Genomic DNA, 25,399 nt, shown 5'->3' on the forward strand with positions numbered 1-25,399 from the left:
TTGGGCCACTTGATTGCAAAATGTCCAGGCCCAATAACGGCCCACGATCCATCTACAAGTGAGACCAATTTCCTTCACCATCTCACCGTCCATTATGCAAAGAATCTGAACCGTCCAGCTCGATACACGAACTTCGGCCCTAAAATTTCCCAATTAGAAAGCCATTTCAAAAATATATTTGAATTTTCAAAAATTATTTTTTAAAAACTTTTAAATTTCTTTTAAAAAATAATATTAAACAATTTTCATTCTTAAATTAACGATAATTTTTTTTTTTTATATTATAAAGGTTAACGATGTTAATACTAATTTTAAAATTTTATAGGTATTTTTTAAATATAATAATTTTTTTAATTTTTTAAAAGATATATTAATATATATTTATGAAATAAATTTATTTTCCAGTCATTTTTATTAATTTAGGTATAAATTAAATACCAAAATAATATAAATTAAAAAGAAATAGCCGATTTTTTCCCCCTTAGGAATGCAATTAATAACAGTTCGAGGATGAAGACGACCCCCCGCCATAACGTATTCCTCATTTTCCTCCATAACTTTCGTATTTTTCGATTCCTAATCTACCCTTCTTCTTCATCCAATACTCCCGGTTTCTTCTTGGTTTTCGGTCGCAATCAATGTCCTCTTAATCGAGGTTAGTTCTTTCTAAACCCTTCTCTTTTGTAATGTTTTTGGGATTTTATGAAAATTTCCCTCTCCTAATTGGCTTCTTCATTCATCTTTCTATCTCTGGAGTATGTAATTTCCCCCCCTTTCTAATGCTTTTATGATTTTTCTTTTTTGAAACTGTTTAATCTGTCATATTATGATCTGGGTTGTTTGCATTTTCTTATTAAGTTGTGGAAATAATGGACAGTTTTGTTTGAATCACTGTTGTGTTTGGTGATTCCATTAATTTCTACTTTGTTTCTGCTCTGATTAGTGATTTTCATTGTGGGGTTTCTTTATTTTAGTGAATGGAGTGTTGTTCCCCCACCTTCGAACCCAAACCCCATCTGTTCATTCATAATAGCATCTCCTTTGGATTTCTTTGTCTGTGTTTTTAGGGTTGTATGAAGAATCTGCAACTTTTGAAAGCTGATTTAGTGTCAGATAGTGGGGAAATAGATAGGGAGAAGAAGAAGAAGAAAGCACTTTTTGGGTTTGTCAACATAGAGGAGACAATGGTTTAATACCCATTAGATATCTTTGGAATGATAGGGAAAGGTGCATAGCTCTGTACTAGCCTTGAAACTTTCCCAGTGAGATTTATTGCAATGGCCTTAATGGGAGGCTTTTCTCATCGCCTCTGTATGAAAAGGGTCTGGCTTCTGGGTGGTTCTTTGGTTTCAGCCCCTTGATTCTCTAAGAGGAATTCATGGCTGTGACAGCTTTGCTGTACCATTTACTTTTTTGGGTATTTGAATCTCTACTTTGAGTTATTTCATGTGAGATCCCACATCGGTTGGAGAGGTGAACGAATCATTCTTTATAACGGTGTGGAAACCTCTCACTAGTAGAAGCGTTTTAAAACCGTGAGACTGATGACTATACGTAACGGGTCAAACGGGTCAAATACTATCTGGTAGCGGTAGGCTTGGGTTTGTTCAGGTAGTTGTGGTGTTTCATGTTATCTTGGTTCTGAACTTTCGATTTGCATGATAGTGATTTTGAAGGGAGTGGGGTGGGGTTATTTATCTATCTCTATGAAGTTTCTGTTGTTTTTGTGGCCATTTATGAATCTTTGCATCATGCATTGCAGTTGATTCAGTCTTCTACTGAGTGTCATTGCTTACTCCTTCAACATTTGAGTCTCCCCAGCCATCTTCAATGGAGCAAATTTTCTAGAGGAACCGAACTCAACGGCTCGAGAACAGATTCCAGCTTCAATTATCACTTGTAGACCCTTTTGAATTGCTTATAACCTTGGCTACATCAACTTCTTGAATGTAAGGTATCGCTTTAGCCAAGGTAGAATGACATCCCCTTCAGCAGTCTTGATTATTTGCCCCTACTCTAATTGTGAGATCCCACATCGGTTGAGGAGGAGAACGAAACATTCTTTATAAGGGTGTGGAAACCTCTCCCTAGTAGATCGCGTTTTAAAAACCTTGAGGGGAAGTCCGAAAGGGAAAGCCCAAAGAGCACAGTTGCTGTCTGGTATAAAGCTTTTGGAGACCTTTTGATGTTTAAAACCTTTAGAAGCTTTCCACTTAAAATGCCATAACTCTTGAAAAACAAATCCAGCAAACCATCAGGGCCGAGGGTTCGTGGTATATTCATCCGGTTACAGGCCGATGGAACCTCATCCTCGGTGTAGGTAGGTACGAAAGCCTCATTCATTCACCGCTATCACTTGGCTTGAGTCGTCTTAGAAAGTGAGAAACTCAACCGTTGCTATCTTACCCGTAACACGAAACAAGACTATTTGAAATAATCAGATATAAGCTATGCTGTACCATTTTCTTTTGGGTCTTTGCATGTCTACCTTATTGCTGGTAGTTATTTCATCACTATCACTTCCCATTTGCATCATGATTCTTAAAGGAGTGGGGGTGGAGAGGTTATTTGTCTCTGTGAATTTCTGTTGTTTTTGCTCATTTTTTACTGTTCTTTGCATGCAATGCAGCCAGATGTTTCAAACTTTTATTGCTGTTTTTGTTTTCTTCAAATTTCATAGAACAGAGTGATGGATGTGCTTGAACAGTTCATCGATCGATTATAGAAGAGGAAATAACAGAGGCACGCTGGTGTAGCAGGACGAGTTGACCATGGCCTCGACTTCTTTTGCTGGCAGGAAGCAACTGCCAGTGATTGAAGCTACTTCTAGCTGTATTCCATACCCACCACCGCAGACAACATATGAGGATATTGTAGCTAATCCAAATATCTTTATGGCATCCTTGGAGAAGCTCCATTCTGTCATGGGAACCAAGTTCATGTATTCTTCTTAAACACTTACTCCTTTATCTGTGAAGTGGACCTTGTCATTCATTTAATGGAAGTTGCTCAAATCTTGTTCTACATTTTGTTGGTTTTGCAATTAGATTCTGTTTTTTTACTTTTGGTTCTTGAAAACGCAGGATCCCGATTATTGGTGGGAAAGAACTAGACCTGCATCGACTTTTCGTGGAAGTTACTTCTCGTGGTGGCATTGAGAAGGTAAAATAGCTTGCTTTGAATCTCGTCATCAATATTTTCATATCTGAAACTTGATGCTTGACCTTGGAGTCGAAACTTGTTCGTTATGGGCAAGTATAAGGCCATTATTTGAGCCTATTTCCCGCTTATTCAATCACTTTCACGATTGTTAAATTGTGAGATCCTACATTGGTTGGAGAGGGGAACGAAACATTTCTTATAAGGGTGTGGAAACCTCTTTTTAGTAGACACGTTTTAAAACCGTGAGGCTAACGGCGATACGTAACGGGCCAAAGCAGACAATATTTTCTAGCGGTGGGCTTGGTTGTTACAATTGGTATCAGACCCAGATACCGGGTGGTGTACCAGCGAGGACGCTGGGCTCCCAAGAGGGGTGAATTGTGAGATCGATCCCACATTGGTTGGGGAGGGAAACGAAATATTCCTTATAAGGGTGTAGAAACCTCTCCCTAACAGACACGTTTCGATGACTGAGTTTTTTTTCTCGTTCAGTAAACGTTTTGATGCTATAATCCTTACTGAATGATGTCATTCGGAGTATGTTTATCAGATTCTCGGCCAATATTGAATTTGGTTTCTTATTGAACGAAGACCTGACGACCTGGTATCTAAAATCATGATAAATATTCTCATCTAATGAGTTATAGGCCTTTTTCCTTTAGTTATTCTTTGGACATATGAAGTTCTGTCATGTTATTGAATCTTTTTGCTATGGTTTTAGTCCTTACTTCTCCACGGTCGACGGATTAAAGTTGAATCTTTAAAGCACAATATTCGTTACAAATTCATATGATCGAACAGCCCGAGCATGTAACAATCTGAATTTTACAGGTTATAAGAGAAAGAAGATGGAAAGAAGTAACTTCAGTTTTCAATTTTCCATCAACGGCCACCAATGCGTCTTTCGTTCTGAGGAAGTATTATCTTTCATTGCTTCATCATTTTGAACAGATTTACTTCTTTAAAGCTGTGGGATGGACACCAATAATTTCTGGCAAGTGAAACCCACCCTCCCTCCCCTAAGGCTTCTGCTCTTGATTTTCTAACACAGCCATCTTTCAGATACCTCTCCGTGCCCAAGTGCAGCGACGATTCCTACCCAAGGGATGGCCTCTATGTTGCCACCATCAGATAATCAGGCGGCGTCCCAGCCGCCACGGAGTACTGCAACTGAACTTCCAGCAGGTGTATTCTGTGGTCCTTTAGAGATATACACGGAAAATAAGTCAGGATGCAATATACTTGCGTGCTTGAGCTTCAATTTCTTTATGTGCTTGCGTCGTATTTTATAGTCGATAACGCATGGTTTCTTCTCCCTACAGTTGCTCCGGGTTCGACATCTCCAGCAGGAGGGTTTCCAGTGATCGGAGTCATTGACGGGAAATTTGATAGCGGATATCTTATTACTGTTACTGTAGGGACGGAGAAGCTAAAAGGTGTGCTTTATCAGGCTCCTTCTGAGCAACCTGCTCAGCCTGTTGGTGTTTTTGCCAAAGATGGTACACCAAATGCTCATCAGCATCGCCGTCGGAAGAAATCTGAGATAAGACGAAGGGATCCCGGTCATCCGAAGCCGAACAGAAGCGGCTACAACTTCTTCTTTGCTGAGCAGCATGCTAGACTCAAACCATTACACCCAGGGAAGGACAGGGAGATAAGCAGAATGATTGGTGACCTTTGGAATAAACTTAAAGAGTCTGAAAGAACAGTAAGGATTGCAATACTCTGTCGTTTATGCTTTCGGAATTCGTCACATCTCTGGTACTAGCCGGTATCGACGAGTTTTCTTTACTTGCAGGTTTACCAGGAGAAAGCTATGAAAGATAAAGAACGATACAGAGTCGAGATGGAGGATTACAGAGAGAAGCTGAGGACAGGCCAAGTCATCAGTGATGCAGTGCCCTTACAGCAGCGTCTTCCCGAGCCAGACCTGAACATGGTCTATGCTGACAAGAACCAAGAAACGGAGGATGGCGACTCTCCACAAACCCCAGATAACGATACAAGCTATGTTGAAGGCAACTCCGGAGAGTATAAAATGGAAGTGAAGGAGGAGGACGAAGAGGAGGAAGAGGAGGACTCGGAAGAAGATGCATCTCCGAAAGGAATTGGTATTGTGGAGGATGTTAACGCTTTGGTCGAGGAGGAACAGTGCAAGACGGGAACAGCCGAAGAGGATGTTAGAAAAGAGAGTAGCACGGTTGGGGACGATAAAGAAGTTTACGCCGGGGAATCGGTAATGATGGAGGTGGATACAAAGGAAGAACCAGAACCAACAACAGACATTCGAGAAAATTAAGGTACTATACTGCTCAGTTTTTGCAGTGCCTCTATCATGTTTCCCTGTCTCTAGCTTCCATTACTTCAGCTAATACTTGTAAAGTTTTCAAGTTTTCTGAAAGATTTTGAGATTCTTATCAGGGAAAAGTTTTGGATCTTTCCATCACTTCTGTTTTGGGAAGAAATTTTGTTGCCTTTTGTTGAACATTCCAACTGGAATCACTCCCTGATTTGTTTATAAGCGAAGCCGGCTATTAGTACCTGGTCGAGACACTTGGTCGAGACACCTGGTCGCTCCCCTTATGATTATACAATGTATGAACTAGGATCGTCAATGGTAGCTATAGGACCGTGCCCTAGATGCTTATGATGTAAGTGCCACCGGTTAATATATAGAGACTATTAGGGAGTCTCCAACTGTCTTCGTGAACTGGTCTCGAATGATAAGGATCTATGTAGTATCTTAGTAGTTGACAAGCATGAGGATTGCTCCCTTAGATTATGATGATTATACTATATGGAGACTATTAGAGAGTCGTCCACTAATCTCTATCAGGGAACTGCCTTAATTGACAAGAGTGTGTGTATGTACTTTGAGTTCGAGGGATTATGAGACCGCGCCTCACTTTAGTAAAAGATTCGATTAGCTCAAATGAGCTCATCGATATCATCAAAGCTTACATCAAGTCTTGGTTACTCGTTGAGCTCATCTTAAAGTTTTTATATCGAGTACAAAAACTCGAGGGCAAAGTTAGGTTGAGGGAGGAGAAGAAAGGGTGTTAGGGATGAAAGAAAAAGTACCCAATAGGGACAATAGATCACATAGTCCTCGGAGTCAATAGTATACCTCTGATTCATCCTTTGTCTTGACTAAATCATCCTAGACGGAAAGAAATTTGCCAGCCATCGTTCCATTCAAACTTTACAAACTTAGGTAATGGTATCTCGATAAAAGAGCCGACGAAGGGGATGAGCCAAATAGGGAGTCTACTGGATGGGGTTCAACTAGCGGAGAGTCTTGGAAAAATTGGAGCAATCAGTTCTGAAGTGAGCGTGTTATGGGGACCGTCTTGTAAATACAAAGATTTGAAAGATCAACCAATGTGCTTCACAAAAAAGAGAAGAAAACACTGAAACCAAATTCAATAAATTTACAGATAAATATGGAAAAACAAAATGGGGTTTCAAAAAAAAAAAAAAAAAAGAAGAAGAAGAAGAAGCCCCTCCAAATAAATAATCATCAATTCAGGGACCAAAAAGAAATAACAAAAACCAAAAGAAAGAAAGAAATTTATGAATCAGAAACTAACAGAGCATCCCAAATCATGTCCATGTCCAAAGATGGCATTCTGCTGAGCTGAACATGTTGTTCAATTTCCAAGATTCCATCTTGATTTCTCTTCAACTCCCCTGTTTCAGATCCGCCACCGTTGTTGCCGCCACTGCCCGACATGTTTTCCGGTGAAAAACTCACTGGATTCTGGTTCAAATTTAGCACTTTTGAATCTCCCTGCAACGGTCTTTTCTCTGAAATAGAAGAAGGATCAATGGCGGATTTGGTGGCAGTGGTTGCTGTGGTCGTTTTTTTTCTACCGGAGTTCCCCTGCGTGATCGCCTGCAACTTCGCCTCCAGCAGCGCCGCCGTGGTACGGTTAAGAGAATTGGATTTCAGGCGGTGCTTCTGATCGGGAAAATTCAAATGTGCGAATTCCCCTCTCAGTATATAGGCGGCAGTGTCGTACGCGACGGCGGCTTCCACCGCTGTATCGAAGGTCCCAAGCCAGACCCTCGTCCGGTTCCTCGGCAGCCGAATCTCCGCCACCCATTTCCCCCAGTGCCGCTGCCGGACACCTCTGAACAACTTTCCGACCGCCGTCGCCGATGTCTCTGTTTTGTGATTCCCCTGTTTTCTTCCAATCTGTTTCATCGGCTGAGTTTTCGTCGCCCCCAGCCAGAAATCACTGTAATTTCTCGACGCAGTGGCAGCAATGGCGTCGGCCTGATTCTGAATTTGGTTGCTTTTCAGCCATTGGAACCCATTTTGAGCTTGAATTTGAAATGGGTATGGATCAACAATGGTGGGTTCTTGAAGAAACAGAGTTAAATTTGTTGAATCTGTTCTAGACTGAAACAGAGGAGAAGAAGAAAAAGACTCAGATTCTTGTTTGGGAAAACTCTCCAAGAAATTCAAAGGAATGAACCTTTCTCCATCTGCTTGAACATTACTTTCGATCAAATTCCCACCAGAAATCTCAGTTTTCCCCCTCGAAAACATTCTAAATGACGAAGAACACGACGAAGAAGGCGAAGAAGAAGAAGAAGAAGAAGAAGATGGAGACTTTGATTGATCATTGCCTTTGGAACCGCCATTTTCAGACCTCGAAGCTCGAGCTATGGGTTCCCAGAGACTTGGATCGCCATAAAAACAAGACCCAGACACCAATTCTTGTAAAGAAGAAGATGAAAAATCCTTTTGAATGATGTTTTTTTGTTCTTCTAAGAGTGGGAATTGATCCGCCATGGTTGAAGAAGAAGAAGAACTGGAAATACAGCAAACTCAAGGCATTATTATGCTATATATATATATATATATATATATATATATATATATATATATATATATATATATATATGTATGTATATATATATATAACATTTCATGTGATGGGTATCTACTTTTTTTCACAAAAAAGTTTAAGTTATCATCTGAGTCAGATCTATAATTCTTTTATCTCAAAACTCGTCTCATTCCATTTGCCTCCACTCCTGAGTTCGTGCAAGCCATTTCTCTGTTTCTTTTTTCTCCTTTTTCATGGCTGTCCAATCAGAGGCTGACAGCTCAGCTCTGTTTAGCTGACCTGTCGGCTAGAATTGTCCATGGACATGGCTGAATATCCACCATGAAAGCAAGTAAAGAACCTCAAAGCTTATGCTTTCATGGCAGCACTTAGTGCTCTATTCTCTCTTTGGTCGCTTCTCATGTGGGTTTTCTCCCACACCCATGTGTCAAAGTTACCACTTTTCTTTTTTTACTTTTTTTTACTTTTTTACTTTTTTAAAAAAACATACCAAAAAAGAGGGTAAATTACCCCTCAAGTCCCTACCATTTCAAAAATATCTATTCAATCCTTCAATTTTGTGCTAATTAAGTTCTTCCCTCCTTTAAGTTCAATGGTACATTTGAAACACGGTTAAAAGTGGAAGGGTATTTATTTATATCAAAATGGCCCCGGAATGGTTGGAAATTGAATGATTGGTCCAAAACCACAAAATATAATCAAATAGGGAGAGAGACAAAATCATTAGCTTCCGAAAATCGTTATTATGAGGAAATCATTGGCGGGTTTTGTGAATAAACAAATATTTAAGTTATTTGGATGAATGCTATTGGATGAGGGTGTCTTTTGAGAATGATTTTGGCCTTTGGTATATTCGAAGGGAAGCAATTGGTCCCGACGGTTGATCTTCTGAAGTATCTCTAACATGGGCAACATAATAGTTTTGCTATCGAGAATCGAGAACTCGATAGACAAGGTCGAACATTTGAGTGGTGGAAGATTGCAGGCATTTTAAGGTATGCTTGGTTTTTGGTCAATACCCATTTAGGGATAGAATAATTTGAATGCCAAAAAGTGAGAAAAAGGGTCTATTGGTATTGGGAATCTCTCTCTTTCTCTCTATGTTTGTGTTATATAATTGAGTTAGCACATGCCTTCAAGCTAAGCTATCTCTATCTATGTTGGGTTTGTCTAATATAATACTTAAATTAACAACCCGAAAGCACTAAGAGATTATATAATATAACAATACAATGTTTATCTTTATGAATGTGATGCCGGTGTAAAGACGGGATGAGTGTATGGACCGATGTCACCTTCGAATGAGAGTGATCTCGATGATATGAAGTTATTGTTAGCAGTCCAAGCCCGCCGTTAACAAATATTGTCATCTTTGGGTTTTTTCTTTCGCGATTTCCCTCAAGGTTTTAAAATGCGTATGTTACGAAGAGGTTTCTACACCCTTATAAAGAATGCTTCGTTCCCCTCTCCAATTGATGTGAGATCTCACGGTCCACCACTTTTGGGGGGCCATCGTCCTCACCACTGCCCAGTGCCTAGCTCTTATACCATTTGTAATAGCTCAATCCCAATAAGGTGCACACTGCTCAGTGTCTAGCTTTGATCTCATTTGTAACAGCCCAATCCCAATAAGGTGCACATTGCCCAGTGCCTAGCTCTGATACCATTTGTAACAGCCCAATCCCAATAAGGTGCACATTGCCCGATGCCTAGCTCTAGTACCATTTGTAACAGCCAAATCCCAATAAGGTGCACACTGCCCAGTGCCTAGCTCTGATACCATTTGTAACAGTCTAATTCCAATAAGGTGCACATTCCCCAGTGCCTAGCTCTGATACCATTTGTAACAGCCCAATCCCAATAAGGTGCACATTGCGCAGTGCCTAGCTCTGATACCATTTGTAACAGCTCAATCCCAATAAGGTGCACATTGCCCAGTGCCTAGCTCTGATACCATTTGTAACAGCCCAATTCCAATAAGGTGCACACTCTATGTTGGGTGAGCTTCAAATTTCTCAGGAAACATGTAAGTCAAAACAAAACATGCTAAAAGGACCCGCCTTAGTTTGTAGGGATAGTTTTCACTCGTAAAAGCAGTTCAAGTCAAATAGGTAAAATGACATGTCGTGGGAGATACAGGGCAACGTCGGGCCATCAAGTTTCAAATATGAATTCCAAATCTTAAACATTTTAAGTAATATTATCTGAAGTTTCCCTTGCTCGTACCAGAATTCATAAATCAACTAGATCTAGTGCCGTTGCTTGAAAGTTCGGGATACAACCGATATGATTAGAGCGGGAGCTAGAAGAGGTGATTAATTGAACCAACCAATGAATGAGGAGTATCATATGTCCCAATTAAGGGCACATTACAATGACATTCTTATGTTATGTTTATGAGAACTTTCCAAAATGGTCCTATTTGTACAATATTTTATACAAAAGATGACTTGGATTTCTCTCACTAATACCCATTATTTTTGCCCTATAAACAATTAGTATTCATTGCATTTAACCAATACATCACAAAGAGAGAGAAAAAAAAGGTTTCGACTTTAGAAGACGTTGGCTTCTCAACCTTCATAACTACCCTCGACCCTCGAAGTTTTAAAATACGTCTGTTAGGAAGAGGTTTCGACACCATTATAAGAAACGCTTTGTTCTCCTCTCCAACCGACGTGGGATCTCATAAGAAAACAACGAAAGAAGAACAAGAACAAAAAGAATTATACCAAAGTTAAACCCTAAGTAATCTTCTTATCGTTCTTCGTCAAAAGGTAAAGAATCCATCTTTATACAAGAATCTAGAATCTTTGCGTTATCTATCGATCCAAATCAAACGTCTCCACACACTCGTATTCCCGTTTATAACAAAAAAACAAACATTTTTACATTTTCAGATGTTGTTTCGTAACTTTAAACACTTTAAAGTGATCGTTTTTTTCCACTTTCTTCAGCTGTTCGTTACCCTAAACGAATCCAAAATGCCTAGAAACAACGTTTCGGTATGCTTCAAACAAAACAAACAAAGGGTTAGAGAGAAATTTGAGATTTACGACCCGACCATTGTACGTGTATAGATAAAATATGTGCTAAGTGTAGACTTGAGAAAGCAGCAAAAGGCAAGAGGTCGAAGATAAACTAGAAAAACTTATCCCTTTGCTCTGAAAACAAATGAAAGCTTGTGGATCCCAATAGGCTATGGCTAACCACATCCATCATGACTTCCACTCCCACCCAACTAACAACGAAAGGAGATCAAACTTTCGTATTTATTTATTCATTTTTATGTTCGTAACGGTCCCGAGTCCACTTTACATGGTCAGAGTACTGTTATAGATATCTATTCGTTCTACAGAATTGGAGTTCTGTCTCGAGTCTCAATAGAGAATGAGGAGAGACCCTTCTCCGTTAGCTAAATGGGTCGAGAACGGGAATTACATTTCTCGTTACTGTCTCCACCCGAGTCCATCCAAATCTCCACTGTGCGCGTATTGAAAGTTGAGCTTTAGAAATTATTTCGAGTTATAAAATATTATTGAATTTATTATAATGTTAAGGATTTGTTTAAGTTATCATGTTGTTGTGATTAATTAGGTCTAATGGGGATTAGTGGGTTACTCATTGAAATCATCAGCATTGGGTGGAGGAAATGATAATGTCAAAAAGTGCAATCACAGACCAATGAGATTCTTCCACTTGTCACAATTTCGTGGTCAACAATCTAGAGCCACTAGTTTAATTGCTAAAATTTGTGTGGCTGAAAAAAAAGATAAGTTTTTTATTTTTTATTTTTATTTTTTTGCCAATAAAATATATTAATTTTTTTTTTATGTGTTTGTTTATGTTTGTGTTTTGCATATTGCAATAAACAAATATGAAAAAGTTTGTAAGATAATTTTGTTTTTATAATTAAATGTATTTTATGACCATATGTTTTATTTTAATTTTAATTTTTTTTTATGTTAAATTATACCAATATATATATATATATATATATATATATATATATATATATATATATTTTGAGTACGATTTTGAGTACGATTTGTAACCGTACAACCCAATCGCGAGTAGATATTATTCGCTTTGACCAGTTATTTATCACTTTCAGTCTCACGGTTTTGAAACGCATATTCTAGACAGAGGTTTCCACGCCCTTATAAGGAATACTTTGTTCCCTCTCTAACCGACGTGGGATCTCACAATCGACCCTCTTTGGGGCCAGTGTCTATCGATAACGCCTCATGCCCAGGATATACACGAATTTTAAAAGGTCACTCAATATATGATTGTTTCAAGTCAAGCACGTTTCACTTTAGAATTTCTATGATTCAACCACAAAAATTAACGGTGCAGATCGTAAGTATAAGTAGTAACGGTTAATTCTTTTCTAAACTTTCTCAATCCCATGTCGAGGATTCACACCGAGATTTAGAATCCAGATTTGAAACCTATCGACTCGAACATTCTCTTGCAATATGATCATATTACGTACTTGTGTTGAATTGTCTTTTAGTATCTTTCTCAGCTATAATTTCATATTCTCATGATCACTCTGACTCAGATGTGGTCTCAGTTCATTTATGTACCGTTCGTTTACTCGGGCGTCACAATATATATCATACATTTGAAATCTACGCCTCCTCGTTTACAACGGAAGAACACGACCCGAATTGAATTTGAAACATTACATTGTTTAAATTATCACGAGAATAAGAAATTATACCGTTCTGATAAATGATAGAGAAAGTTGATCTAAGTTTATATAATATGATTAATTATGTGCGTATGAGTTGTAGTTGATGTTTTTATGTGCTCACATTCCCTTCCCTTGTCTTAGGATAACTTAATTTATTATATTTTCAACCATTTTCTTCCCTAAAATGACAAAAACTACCCTAATTTTTTAATAATTAACAAATTAAACAAAACCCTAATTCCTTAAAGCCCTCAAATTCTCAACAACTCCCATAATAATTTTTAAAACTTTTGTCATTGCCCCCTCATTGACCTTGTTTTTGCACTTTTCCCCCTCCTTGATTAGTGTTTTTTTTTTTTTTTTTTTTTTTTTTTTTTGTAATAATTTATACAAAAGTGCTTATAACATGTTATTTATATTCGTAAAAGCGTTTGTGGCGTGATGTTTGGGACGATTATATAAATCAATAAAAGTCAAAATCTTAAATTAATAATATTAAATAAATAAACTCGAGAAATCAACATGAGAATAGCTCAGTGATTGAGACATTTGTCCTTTTCTTTAAGGGTCGGGATTATTATCTTCCACAAAGATGGCTACCTTCTGTAACCCTAAAAATGTAAAAGGAAGTTTTTCAACTATGTTCAAATTATACGCTCGATATAGTGATCATTTACTTTTATATGACAACAGGCTCTCTTCCCTACTACAAGGGTGTTACACTAAATCAAAACGCTCGCTCGTTCGATCAAGTACTTGTTCTAATTCATAACATTAATTTAGATTAATCGGTTTCCACTTGCGTAGAAAATGATCGTGACACTCTTTTATTGATAATGGAAATTTTACGTATAACTAATTATGTTTATTGAATTTTTATTGCGTATTGTCAATGACAAAGACGTTTTTGAAAGTTTTAATAAAGAACGGACAAATAATCAAAATTAAAAGTATCGGGACCAAAATATAAATTATCTTGAAAAAAAAAAAAATTATATGACTATGGGCATGCATGTATTATACCATGGTTGCCTTAGAAAGGAAGGCAAGGGAGAATGTACTGATAATATTTATTATTATGTAAAAATAAAATAATAATAATAATAATCTAAATAAAATAATAATAATAATAATAAGGCCTTTTGGCGTTTAAAGTTGTAATGCCAACGTGGCGGGTGAGGCGTGGATGGCACGTTACACATTTGAAAGTGCTTTCAAGTTCCTATAACAACACTTTTTCCCCCATTTTTCAATTCATTTTATTTATTTTTCTTTGATATTTTATTATTAAATATAATCACTTTTTCTTTCCCACAATAATTTTTTATTTTTTATTTTTTCATTTTAAAAAACCTTTATTTTCAAGGCTAAATTCCATAAATATCTATTTTCAACATAGAATAGGTATATTAAAATAACTATTTTAGTTAATATTAATATTTAATAAATGAATAATATGACTAAATGTGTAACAAAATGTTCACTCGAGCATATACTCGAGCATATACTGTGAGTTACTCACAATTTGGCTTCAAGAAAAGTAGATTCTATATTTCATTTTTCTGATTATCACATTCTCCTTAGGTTTATTTCGTTATGTTTTCAAGTTTTTTTTAACTATTAAAAATTCACGAGCTGAAAAGAGTGTGATAGGTTAGAAGAAAACGACATAAATCACAACGAATTTCTTTTCATTCATGTAAAAGATGTTATTAAAGGAGAAGGAAAAGTGGGTGAGGATCAAAAGGAAAAAAGTAAATAAATATAAAAAGAATGGAAAATAAGTGACATGAGAATAAACAAATTTTAGGACAAAAATAATATTATATATTTTTATATTTTAAAGCTTACAAAAAAAATTTATGCGAACTTAAGTTTATTTCGTTAGGTTTTCAAAAAATGGAAAATAAGTAATTTTTGCTAGTCGAAGGTACTCGTTTTATGTTAGTTAAGGTTTGATTGTTCCAATTATAACACGAACATTATAAATAAAATCGTAATAATTCCATAACAAGAATTTGATTATAATAATTCTTATAGTTCGAGAATACTTTTTGTACATTTTTCAATATCTAAGAGTCTATTGTAAGAAGACTTCATAAATTTAGAAAAAATAATCGATTAAGTTAAAAATTTAAAGATATGATTATAAAGAATCTCTATTCCACATCTATTGTCCGGAAGGAAGAAATATAAATCCAAGAACTAACAATTTGTAACGCTCCATGCCCAAGATTCATATAAGAATTATGAATCCGAATTTGGCATTGACAACTCGACATTCCCTTGCATCCCCTACAACATGGTCATGTTACCTACTCACGTCCGAAGAGTGAAGACTCCCACATACCAAACACGAGTCCTTCCAACATACTTTATCCTCACTCACATACATTCCAAGAAAATTTCGAGAAGATAACTCAATATAGAATTACCCTAGGATTGAGTCACCAAAAAGGAAGGTACACCTTGTCAATATAAGTAGTAACTTTTACTTCCTTCAAGTCTTTCTTAATCGTTCTATTCTCAAGAACGCTCTTGATTCAAGTCTTTCTTAATCGTTCTATTCTCAAGAACGCTCTCGTTCGAATGTGGCCTCAATTCATTCATGTAGCCCTCCATTGCTCAATTATCACAAGTAAACCTCTTAGGATTTCATAAACCTAAGTTTCACAATCTTATTCCTATCTTCTCTTCCCAAGCTCTCTAATTTTGTATAAATTATACCAATATCTCACAAATTCCCACATACTAATAACAAAAGCATCTCATTTTCAGCAAATTTATTTCAAACTAACCATCCTGGAAGCTTTGCATTTCTGGACTTTCCATCCCAATGTCAGCAGTACTAAATGCCTGTAAAAAATAGAACTTTTAAAAGCTCTCTGGCTTTCCACAAACATCTACTCCAATCTAAACAGAAAACTATAGCAGGAAGCCAATATTTGGTAAGTTGTTCAAACCACTGCCGATAAGAATTGAAGCCTATAAGCACATCCTAGAAGCAAAAGAGGGCAGAGGAAGAGCAATACTATAAATCACGACCTTAATTGACCAGGATCTGTTTTCCTGGTGGTATAGTTATGTCCTTGAATTCTAAAAGGCAATGCTGTAAATGAGACTATCTTCTTATGCCGAAGGGAGGATATCTTTGTTTATCTTAATCTCAATCGTATCTTACAGGTCTTTGAATACATTTCAGGTCCTTTTTTTAACAAGACATTTCAGATCTTAAATCCAACATAGGAAACTGTATTGTAATGGGGAAATCTTTTCCACCTTTATCTAGCCAGGTGGGGTGTGAAATGTCTTGTCCACCTTTATCTAAGCCTTTCCCTTCAGTCATAATCTGAGATCTTAATTGTTCTAGGATTCAATGGTTGAAGGTTAAAAAACGGTTCTCATAAAAAATATTTGGCTAAACACGTGATGCAGTTTAAGTTGTTCGAACCACTGTCAATAAGGATGACGCGTAGAATTGAAGCCTATAAGCACCTCCTAGAAGCAGAAGAGGGCAGAGCAAGAGCAATACTATAAATCACGACCTTAATTGACCCGGATCTGTTTTCCTGGTGGTATAGTTATGCCCTTGAATTCAAAAAACGTTTATTTGCTTGGAAGAAACCTTATTCGACTCTCTTTGATCTAATCTTTCTTTAGGATTCCATCATCAGTTAGAAATAAGTTGGAGAATATTATGAGAGGCTTTTCTTTTTCGAAAAGAGTAGACGGGTGGTTCTCATTTGGTTTATTGGGAGGTCTTCCAGAAAATGTGCGAGAATGGCAGGTTGGGCATAGAAAATTTGTCCCACAAGAATTATGTCCTCTCTGGTTCATGAGTTGTGAAGGTGCCCCTTAAGAACCTAAAGCAACGTGGCAGAGGATTTTGGTAGTAAATACGAGCATAGAATCTTGGTCACTAAGAACATGTACATAGGTTTTAGAACCTGTAAGTGTTGTAACATGGCTGGTCTCTTCCTTGGCTATTTTGTGGTACACAAAGTTCGGAAGGAACAAGAGGATTTTTAAAGGTGTTGAACTTGGGGAGAAATGTGAGTTCTGGCCCCATTTTAATGGCTCTCTCTTGTGGATCAAGAACTAAATTGTTGACCATAGAAATTTCCTACTCAATGATAGGACAATAACTATTTGCTATTATCCCTAGACAAATACTGGCATGTGATCCTATGAGATGAATTCTTGGTGAGCTATGTGTTTAGATCATAATAGAAAAACTTTTCATCTAGATTCAAATTTCACGAAATCCGCATTAACAGCACAATTACCTCAACACAACATATCAAGAGTACTAAGATCATGGAAAACAATCATCAACAATTAACGTTGACAGCATAAGAGATATATCCATTCACATTACTGAAACATACAAATATTTATTTCTCCAATATCAAACAGTCTAAGAACCACGAGATCATACTGTTCACGATTCTACCCAGGACCATCTACTTTTTAGCGCTACTTTTACCTCCGGATGAATTACCTTCCGATGCCGCCTGAGCCGCCTTCTTTGCTGCCTTTTCTTGTAGCGCCTTAGCATCTCTGACCAGAATCCAATACCAAGAGAAAAATCAATCGCATTACAAAATTCAAAACGAAAAATAAAGAAGAAAGAAGATAGACGAACCTTTCGCGGCGCTGCTCGGGGGTCAAACCATCGTCCTTGGTTTTACCCTTGCCGCCGGTGCGAGCCTGAGCCCTCTCTCGGTCCTTCTCCCTTTGGTTTCCTCGTAGAGATCTGAGTCAAGGTAAGCAAACTTGAAAGATTTCAAGAAATCTTCAAAATCAATGAATTAAAACACCTCAAAATCCGAAATCATGAAACAAGAAAACAAAATGAATCAAAGATTCAGAAGGATATGAGTCATTTGAAGGTGAGATTGAAGTGGCGGAAGAAATTCGTGGATTGGCCTGGAGTTGGCCGAAGAAACGAACAATCAATCTCAAAAACAGGGAACCAACCGTCGGTATGAAAGAGCAGGGGGAATCGGCTATCCCCTTATATAGTGCCCCACTTCTCTTCCTATTCTATTCTATCCATTTATTTTCTTTTCTTTTTAAATTTTTAAATAATATATTTTTAATTCATTTTAAAATTTAAATATTTTAAGAAGAAAAAAAAAATAATGTTATATTTAAACTAATATAAATAAAAAATAAAAAATAAAAAGGACAATATCTATAGATGGACTTGAACTGTGCTCCCTATCAGAGTGTATTAAAAACCTTGAGTGGAAGCTCATAAAAAAAAATGCTCAAAGAGGACGATATCTATTAGCTGTGGACTTGAATTGTGCTCTCTAGCCGATGCGTTTTAAAAACTTTGAAAAGTCTCAACAAGAAAAGTTCAAAAAGAATAATATCTGCTCGCGGTAGACTTGGATTATTAGAGATCAAGTCGATATTTGAAGTATTTTTATTCTTTCTTAAACATTTACTGTAAAGTCCGAGAATCAAAATAAACATTTTAAATTTTAAATATTCTATGAAAAAAAAAAAGAATAAAGTTGGGGATTTGAACAAAATAATATTTAAAATAATATAAATAAACAAAAATTAAAAAATTATAAAAAAAAAAAAAATGGAAAGTAGCATGTCATTTGTCTTTCCACTAAGCCATTCCGTCCCAAACCCTCTGTTCCTCTTCCTTTTCCTTTCCCGATGGCCACACTTGTTCTCTCCCATTCCTTCCTCCTCCTCCTCCTCCTCCTCCTCCTTCCAACCTCCGCCGTCGACGGCGCGTACTGGTGCGTGGCCCGCAGCGAGGCCAGCTACGAAGCCCTTCAAACCGCCCTCGACTACGCATGCGCCACCGGCGCCGACTGCACTCCGCTTCTGTCGAACGGACTCTGCTTCCTCCCGAACACCATCCAGGCCCACGCCTCCTACGCTTTCAACAGCTTCTTCCAGCGCAAGGCTATGGCCCCTGGCTCCTGTGACTTCGCCGGCTCCGCCACCATCGCCCAGACTGACCCCAGTCCGTCTCCTTTTTTTTTTATTTATTAATTTATAAATTTTTTAGAAATAAATAAATAAATACATTATCGATAAATTTTTATTATTATTAATCTTGACATTGGTGTTCTATGCAGGTTATGGATCTTGTGTTTATCCATCTTCAATCAGGTACGCTAATTTTTTATTTATTTTTTTTCTATTTAAAAATAAAATATTTTAATTTTCCAATTTATTAAAATGTGCGTAGAAAAACCCTTTATCATATATATATAATATAGGTATTTTGGTGGAGATTTCTTCATGTTCAAGTAAATGGGTTCACTTTTTAGAGTGTTATATTAATAATTTATTCTGAAAATCATATTTATTTGGCTTCTTCTCTTTTTTTTCCCACTAATTTATTAATTTAAGATTCTTTTAAAAAATGTAATAAAATTTTCCGCCATTATTTTTAAGATTCGCGATATATTTTTTGAAAATAGACATTTCTCTTTATTCTATCTTTTTGGTACAATTTTTTTTACAGTGTTTTGAAAATAAAAAATAACTTTTTTTTTTTTTTTTTTTTTGCTAAAATAAATTATTTTTATTTAAATTTAGGGGGAAAATGGAATGTAGTAACTTCTTCTACATCTTTCTGTGGGGTTCATCTAGGTAAGACACCGTTGGATCAGTCTGGCTGGGGCCCAGGGAGTGGTCAGATCCAACGGTGAGGATGGCATGGATTTACTTTCAAATTGTAAATCAGCTTTTTCCTGAAACGGTGCGTTTTGGGGAGTCTTGAAAGCTGGTCAAGAATGGTACATGTCAGATTCTGGTTGGTCATTGATTACTGCAGTTGTCAGACCCCGACCAGCCTTCTTTTTAAATAAATTCTTTTGTTTTAAAAAAAACAATTGTATTTTTTAAAATAATTAAATGGAAAATAAAAATAAGCTAATGAAACAAATTTATTTCGATTTATATACCTTATTTTCGTAGTTTCATTTTTAGTCATTATTGCAAAATCAATATAATTGATATATATGTATGTGTGTATATATATACACACACATATGTATGTATAGATCGATCGAACGTTCCGCTTATTAGTTACATTGGGATAGTCTCTCAAATTTTTTAAAATGTATATAAAGAGGAGAATAAAAATTATGTAACATAGTATTCTAAGTCTTGTGTTATTTGTGATGATTATCCAGTGCTGCAGGAGGAGCAATCACGCCGAGCCCTCCGGCTAACACAAGCCCAACCCCGACAATAACGGTACCAGCTACGACCACCACACCAAGCTTCAACAATGGCAATACCGGTGACATGAATGGTCTAGATCCAGTATACAACCCGGCATCAACTTCAACTCCAACCAACTCGAAAGCGTCTTCGAGTTTTAGGATCCCGAAACTCTTGTTTTCAATTGCTATCTCACTCGCTTCACTAACACTATAGGAGGGCTATGGAGGGTTCATTCAGTTTTGTTAGAAACAACATGTTCTTTTGTGAAAACTAAATCACATAGGCAATATCAGGTAATATCAGGTAGGGTTTAGTTCAGCCTTCACAGGATGTGCTCATTGAATTCAATGCTTCAATTTCATTCTTCTATGTTCCATTCTTGATTTCATTACGATAGTTATAGAACGGATATATGTTCGTACTCGACTACGAACATTATTAACTTCTAGTTTCAATGCTCCAACTTTTGAGTTTCAACGACGACTGAAGAAGACGTTGAAAACATCTGAGATCCTACCTCGGTTGGAGAGGGGAACGAAACATTCCTTATAAGGGTGTAAAAACCTTCCCCTAACAAATGTGTTTTAAAACCGTGAGGCTGACAACAATACGTAACGGGCCAAAGCGGACAATATTTACTAGCGATGAGCTTTGGACAGTTACAAAACATTGTAGTTGAATAGGGGAACGGAGCATTTCTTATAAGGGTGTAGAAACCTCTCCCTAAAATATGAGAAGAAAGAGTCGAATTCTTATCCGACCGCTTCTTTTGGTATGATCTTTACACTATGAATCCAAATTCAGGTAAAATAAAATAACGAAAGTTGTAGAAATGCTGAATCACGTTGTCATATATTATTAATTGCCTCGAGAAAATCGGACTTTTACGAGAGTCAGAGAAGAAAACAAACCCAATTGAAACCAAGTATAATTCTGAACCTCCTCATTTAGCTTTCTTTGTATTCTCAAGGCTTGTGTTTGAATTCATCTAAGTATGAACCTAAATAAGAACATAATGAAAAGCTCAGAAAAGTGTTGTGTGGCAATTGACAACATCAGGGGTTCTATCAGCAATATGTACCACGGTTATATTGTCACATATCTTCTTGTTTTCCATGTCTGTATGTATGTACCTTCATCTCATTGAGACAAACGTCTGGTTGTCGTACGATGTATATTATATCCCCGATAGATCTATATGAGTCCTGGTTTCGTTGCCATGTCCACAATGCATGAGTTTCGTTTTTCACCTGCAAAGAATACTCTTTAGTTCCCCACACATAGAACATCGCATTCATCCCGAACAAAGAACGAGTTTCCAGAGTGTATTTACGATACGACATGGAAATGAAATTTCGTTCAAGCAGAGAGAGAGAGAAGGCGAACCTCCAAAATGCCATGGCCGAAGCTACTTTCACGATAAGCGCTATAATCAGGTTGCTGATCCCAGCAGAATTTTCCTTTAGCTGGGCCTGATGTAAAATTGAACGCACAGAAACCGCCCATGTATTCATCCGGTGTCGAGGACGGGTCTGGACAGTTTCCGGGTTCATCAGCATGTTCAATTGCCATTTTCTCTCGGTTACCTCCATCACCTACCGTTATGTAGACCGGACCACAAGGATCCAAAGTATAGTTATATACTCTATTTGACCTCTCATAGGCATGAACCTGGTCGTGAATCGAAATCGTCAGATTATGCACGAAAGATATTACGTGTGCAGCAGAAACAAATAAAGAGGACATACATGGCCGTTGAAAACTAAGTCAACTTTATACTTGTAGAGCAAGTCTTCCATTGCCACTCTCATGCACTCTGCTTCTCTATAATGAGCAGTGTAGGTGCTGTACCATGGTGGGTGCCATGTAGCTACCAACCATGGAGTAACTTTCCTGTTAACTTTAGCCAGGTCTTGTTCTAGCCATTTGTATTGGTCACCTGCAATGGGCGAAATAAAGCACAATGGATTCAGCCATTTTCAATCAAAATCAAGCTTCTTAATCTAAAAGAATGTGAAAAAAGGGGCAGGTTGTGGATTTACCTGATCTGTCATATGAAATGTAGGCACCAAGCATTATAAAATGAATGCCACCTGCATTGAAAGAGTAGTAAAATGTCGAAGACGAGTTACTCTCGTTGGATGGGAATGCAAATCGAGAACTATAAGCTGCAAATGTTCGATTTTCAGCTTGTGGTTCGATCTCGTGGTTCCCTTCCACCACCATTAATGGAACTTCAGATATTAGAGGCTCCATATACCTGATAATAGAAAAACTATAAGAGATCAATTCCCCGCAGTTTTTCAACTAGTGCTTTGAGCTTTGAATAAGTGAATCGTCTTTCCGTAAAGTTAGGTATTATTAACTGTGAGATCCCACATCGGTTGGAGAGGAGAACAAAACATTCTTTATAAGGGTGTGGAAACCTCTCCCTAACAGACGCGTTTTAAAACCTTGAGGGGAAGTCCGAAAGGGAAAGCCAAAGAAGACAATATCTGTTAGGGGTGAGTTTCGGCTGTTACAAATGGTATCAGAGCCAGACACTGAGCAGTGTGCCAGCGAGGACGCTGGCCCCAAGGGGGTGAATTGTGAGATCCCACATCGGTTGGAGAGGAGAATGAAACATTCCTTATAAGGGTGTGGAAACCACTACCAGACGTGTTTTAAAAACCTTGAGGGGAAGCCCGAAAGGTAAAGTCTAAAAAGAACAATATCTGCTAGATGTGGGCTTGGACTCTTACACACGATTGAAATGGCTTGGACTCTTACATTAACACAATTGAAAGGCTGAAGGGTGAAGACTTCAAAAACTAAATAGTTTTAAATCATTTGGATGGCAGATTCACAATCTCTTAGAACAAATATGCATAGATTTTGTATGAGGCATCACTATGCTATAGAATGGATCATAGACGTAGCAGTTGATGATTTTGCGCGTTAACGATTGAAAAAGATATAACAAACATAAAAGAAGGTTGCATAATGGTTCTAAGCATACCGAAGATTTGAAAGGAAGAAACGGGGGGAAAACCCGACTCACCTTCCCCAGTAATCCCAACGAGGCTGATAAGTTTCGTGAATAGGAGTATGAGGAAACGAACAAGAGTAACAATCAGAGCCAGTGCCATTTGTAAGATATAGGTTTGCATAACTCACATCCCCAATCAATAGCACAAGATCGGGATGGTTCTTCAAAATATGATCAACTGTTGATGTAGTGTTGTATGTAAGACCCAGATCACCAACCAATGCTATTCTATTAGGATAACTCTTAGGCCCAGAAACAGGCATGGTCCTGAAGTAATGGATATCACTTATTTCTTCTGCAGCTGAAGGGTCTCCACATTGATATTGGTACAAAGTATCAGGCTCCAATCCTGTCAGAAAAAACAAGTGAGCTCCAAAAATCTTCTAGTGGATGAAACCAGCTAGTTTTAGAAGTCGAAAATTAGAATTGGAATCGATCGTACCCGTTAGACGAACATGGTGTATAATTCCAGATGTGTAGTTCTTGAGGCCTTCAAAGGGATAAAGTTGATTGTAGATAAGAGAATAACCCTTTGCTTGGTTTTTCATTGGCATGAGGAACTTCCCATACGTGACAATACTCGCAACTTTCTCAGGATCTAATGGCCGAATGGCATCTCCAATTTGAAAGTCCCCTGCACATTCATCGAATATTAACTTTGAGATCCCACATCGTTTGGAGAGTGGAACGAAACACTCTCCCTAGCAGACGCGTTTTAAAAACCTTGAGGGAAAGCCCAGAAGGGAATGCCCGAAGAGGACAATATCTGCTAGTAGTGGGCTTGGACCGTTACAAATGGTATCAGAGTCAGACACCGGGCGATATGCCACCTCCTCCGCGGTGGTGATCCAACAAGGACGCTGGGCCCCCAAGGGTGGTGGATGGAAGGGTCCCACATTGATTGGAGAAGGGAACGAGTATCGACGAGGACACTGGACCCCAAAGGGGTGGATTGTGAGATCTCACATCGGTTGGAGAGGGGAACGAAACACTCTTTATAAGAGCGTAAAAACCTCTCCCTAACAAACGCATTTTAAAAACTGTGAAGGGAAGCCCGAGAGGAAAAGCCGAAAGAAGACAATATATGCTAGCGGTGGGCTTGGACCATTACAATATCACTCAATTGAACCAATGAAAACTTGAATGGATCATTGTCTAAAGCATTCCAGAGTTTCTAAACGAAAAACATGCAATCTTTCAATAAAAAAACTGACAACTCCTCGGCAGAAATATCAAATAGAGAAACCACCCGAAGCATGTTCATAATCAAGTTTACAATTTCTCTCTAATAGTTCTAGCACTGTTAATACGAGGGTCATCCTTACCGATTACTTTCTCTAATTCAAGCTTGTGTTAGGAGGGGTGTCTCTTACGCATTACGTCGAACACTTAACATACACACGACCAGTTCAGATAGAATTATCAGAGCTTTACTAAACGAGCAATTGTACAAACAAACAAGCAAGTTCACAACTAAATTAGCCATCATATTCCAAAAGAAGAACAAGGAGAATTTACTAAACCTGTGATCCAAGAAATCCAAACAGAGTCATAATCCGCAGAGAGAGAAACAGAAATCTGCTCCGGCACAAATTGGCCCCCATTCTTCTGAACTCTCGGATCAGTTTCCGGCAAGTCCTGGGCCTTCCCCCGGAAACTCTTATCAAGCGGAACAGTTACAGGCTTAAACGGCCCTTCTACGGTGGTCGGAATTCTTCCATGAACGGAACAAAACCTCAAAACAAAAAATGAAGAGAGCAAAAGAATGGCAAATGGGAAGCGACCCATTTGCCTGATTCAGCAATTTTCACAACCCAGAAGAAAATTAAACTCCGGGATGAAGAAAAATGAGAGGGAATGGGATTTAAATAAGAAAAGAAACGTAAATGAGGAGCAAATCGAGTAGGGTAAAGAAACAAACACGGTGCAATCCACACGTGAAGGCAATGAACAATGGCGACAAAGCGGATAACGTCCATCCTTCTTTTTCATTCGATTCGTTTCGGGAAAAGCGATGTTCTCCACAAGTCCGAATTCGAGGCTGACAAATTGCTGAAACTGCGTTGTGCTGGCGGTTTCTTTGAACATTCCCATTTATTGTTTCGAGGCGTTTTTTTTTTCTTTCTACTTTCGTTCATTTTATTTTAGTTTATCCAATTTTAATTTTTAATAAATCTTAATTTTAAAATTATAATTTTTTTTTTTTTCAATATGCTTTCATAATGTATAATTTTTTAAACAATTAATATGAATAAAAATGATATTTTAATCTATAATGTTTTTAAACTCAATTATCGTATCCAATTAGGTAAATATAATTTTAAATTTTAATATTAGGTAATTGTCGAATTTTAAAAAAAAATCTAAAATTTTCGTATAATCATAATATAGTAAATAAAAATATTTTATGGTAAGAAGATAAATATTTTTAAATTTATC

General features: G+C 37.5%; 5 protein-coding genes across 5 annotated transcripts; 2 read left to right on the plus strand and 3 right to left on the minus strand.

Moving 5' to 3' along the window:
- Positions 1-490: 490 nt before the first annotated feature.
- On the plus strand, positions 491-7,001 carry LOC111806367 (HMG (high mobility group) box protein with ARID/BRIGHT DNA-binding domain-containing protein). Its single transcript, XM_023691640.2, has 8 exons — positions 491-655; positions 1,763-2,941; positions 3,084-3,162; positions 3,994-4,156; positions 4,225-4,347; positions 4,485-4,870; positions 4,961-5,462; positions 6,862-7,001. The coding sequence occupies exons 2-7, from the start codon at positions 2,772-2,774 to the stop codon at positions 5,459-5,461; spliced, it is 1,422 nt and encodes a 473-aa protein (XP_023547408.2). The 5' UTR covers positions 491-655; positions 1,763-2,771; the 3' UTR covers position 5,462; positions 6,862-7,001.
- LOC111806370 (ethylene-responsive transcription factor ERF062-like) lies at positions 6,613-8,046 on the minus strand. The gene has a single exon (XM_023691658.2). The coding sequence runs from the start codon at positions 7,961-7,963 to the stop codon at positions 6,734-6,736; it is 1,230 nt and encodes a 409-aa protein (XP_023547426.2). The 5' UTR covers positions 7,964-8,046; the 3' UTR covers positions 6,613-6,733.
- A 9,021-nt stretch (positions 8,047-17,067) lies between these two features.
- On the minus strand, positions 17,068-17,762 carry LOC111806555 (uncharacterized). The gene is made up of 3 exons (XM_023691922.2): positions 17,603-17,762; positions 17,369-17,471; positions 17,068-17,283 (listed from the first exon to the last, which is right to left on the minus strand). Exons 1-3 carry the CDS (start codon positions 17,607-17,609, stop codon positions 17,187-17,189), a joined length of 207 nt encoding a protein of 68 aa, XP_023547690.1. The 5' UTR covers positions 17,610-17,762; the 3' UTR covers positions 17,068-17,186.
- A 559-nt stretch (positions 17,763-18,321) lies between these two features.
- LOC111807410 (PLASMODESMATA CALLOSE-BINDING PROTEIN 1) lies at positions 18,322-20,387 on the plus strand. The gene is made up of 3 exons (XM_023693126.2): positions 18,322-18,718; positions 18,834-18,867; positions 19,899-20,387. The coding sequence occupies exons 1-3, from the start codon at positions 18,403-18,405 to the stop codon at positions 20,143-20,145; spliced, it is 597 nt and encodes a 198-aa protein (XP_023548894.2). The 5' UTR covers positions 18,322-18,402; the 3' UTR covers positions 20,146-20,387.
- Positions 20,388-20,756: 369 nt separating this feature from the next.
- On the minus strand, positions 20,757-25,008 carry LOC111806363 (purple acid phosphatase 15-like). Its single transcript, XM_087129293.1, has 7 exons — positions 24,484-25,008; positions 23,403-23,594; positions 22,973-23,309; positions 21,975-22,192; positions 21,681-21,871; positions 21,319-21,603; positions 20,757-21,182 (listed from the first exon to the last, which is right to left on the minus strand). The coding sequence occupies exons 1-7, from the start codon at positions 24,746-24,748 to the stop codon at positions 21,027-21,029; spliced, it is 1,644 nt and encodes a 547-aa protein (XP_086985419.1). The 5' UTR covers positions 24,749-25,008; the 3' UTR covers positions 20,757-21,026.
- Between the last annotated feature and the right edge of the window lie 391 nt (positions 25,009-25,399).

The sequence above is a fragment of the Cucurbita pepo genome, chromosome 12, assembly GCF_057944985.1.
Source record: "Cucurbita pepo subsp. pepo isolate OVF chromosome 12, ASM5794498v1, whole genome shotgun sequence".
Taxonomy (NCBI): domain Eukaryota; kingdom Viridiplantae; phylum Streptophyta; class Magnoliopsida; order Cucurbitales; family Cucurbitaceae; genus Cucurbita; species Cucurbita pepo.

Coding starts and splice junctions, on each gene's coding strand:
- LOC111806367 (XM_023691640.2), top strand. CDS start 2,772: ATGGCCTCGACTTCTTTTGCTGGCAGGAAGCAACTGCCAGTGATTGAA. Junction 2,942..3,083: donor GTCATGGGAACCAAGTTCAT/GTATTCTTCTTA, acceptor TTGAAAACGCAG/GATCCCGATTATTGGTGGGA. Junction 3,163..3,993: donor CTCGTGGTGGCATTGAGAAG/GTAAAATAGCTT, acceptor TGAATTTTACAG/GTTATAAGAGAAAGAAGATG.
- LOC111806370 (XM_023691658.2), bottom strand. CDS start 7,963: ATGGCGGATCAATTCCCACTCTTAGAAGAACAAAAAAACATCATTCAA.
- LOC111806555 (XM_023691922.2), bottom strand. Junction 17,284..17,368: donor CCCGAGCAGCGCCGCGAAAG/GTTCGTCTATCT, acceptor GATTCTGGTCAG/AGATGCTAAGGCGCTACAAG.
- LOC111806363 (XM_087129293.1), bottom strand. CDS start 24,748: ATGGGTCGCTTCCCATTTGCCATTCTTTTGCTCTCTTCATTTTTTGTT. Junction 23,310..23,402: donor ACACCATGTTCGTCTAACGG/GTACGATCGATT, acceptor TTTTTCTGACAG/GATTGGAGCCTGATACTTTG. Junction 21,183..21,318: donor TCGGCCATGGCATTTTGGAG/GTTCGCCTTCTC, acceptor TATTCTTTGCAG/GTGAAAAACGAAACTCATGC.
- LOC111807410 (XM_023693126.2), top strand. CDS start 18,403: ATGGCCACACTTGTTCTCTCCCATTCCTTCCTCCTCCTCCTCCTCCTC. Junction 18,719..18,833: donor CATCGCCCAGACTGACCCCA/GTCCGTCTCCTT, acceptor TGTTCTATGCAG/GTTATGGATCTTGTGTTTAT. Junction 18,868..19,898: donor GTTTATCCATCTTCAATCAG/GTACGCTAATTT, acceptor ATGATTATCCAG/TGCTGCAGGAGGAGCAATCA.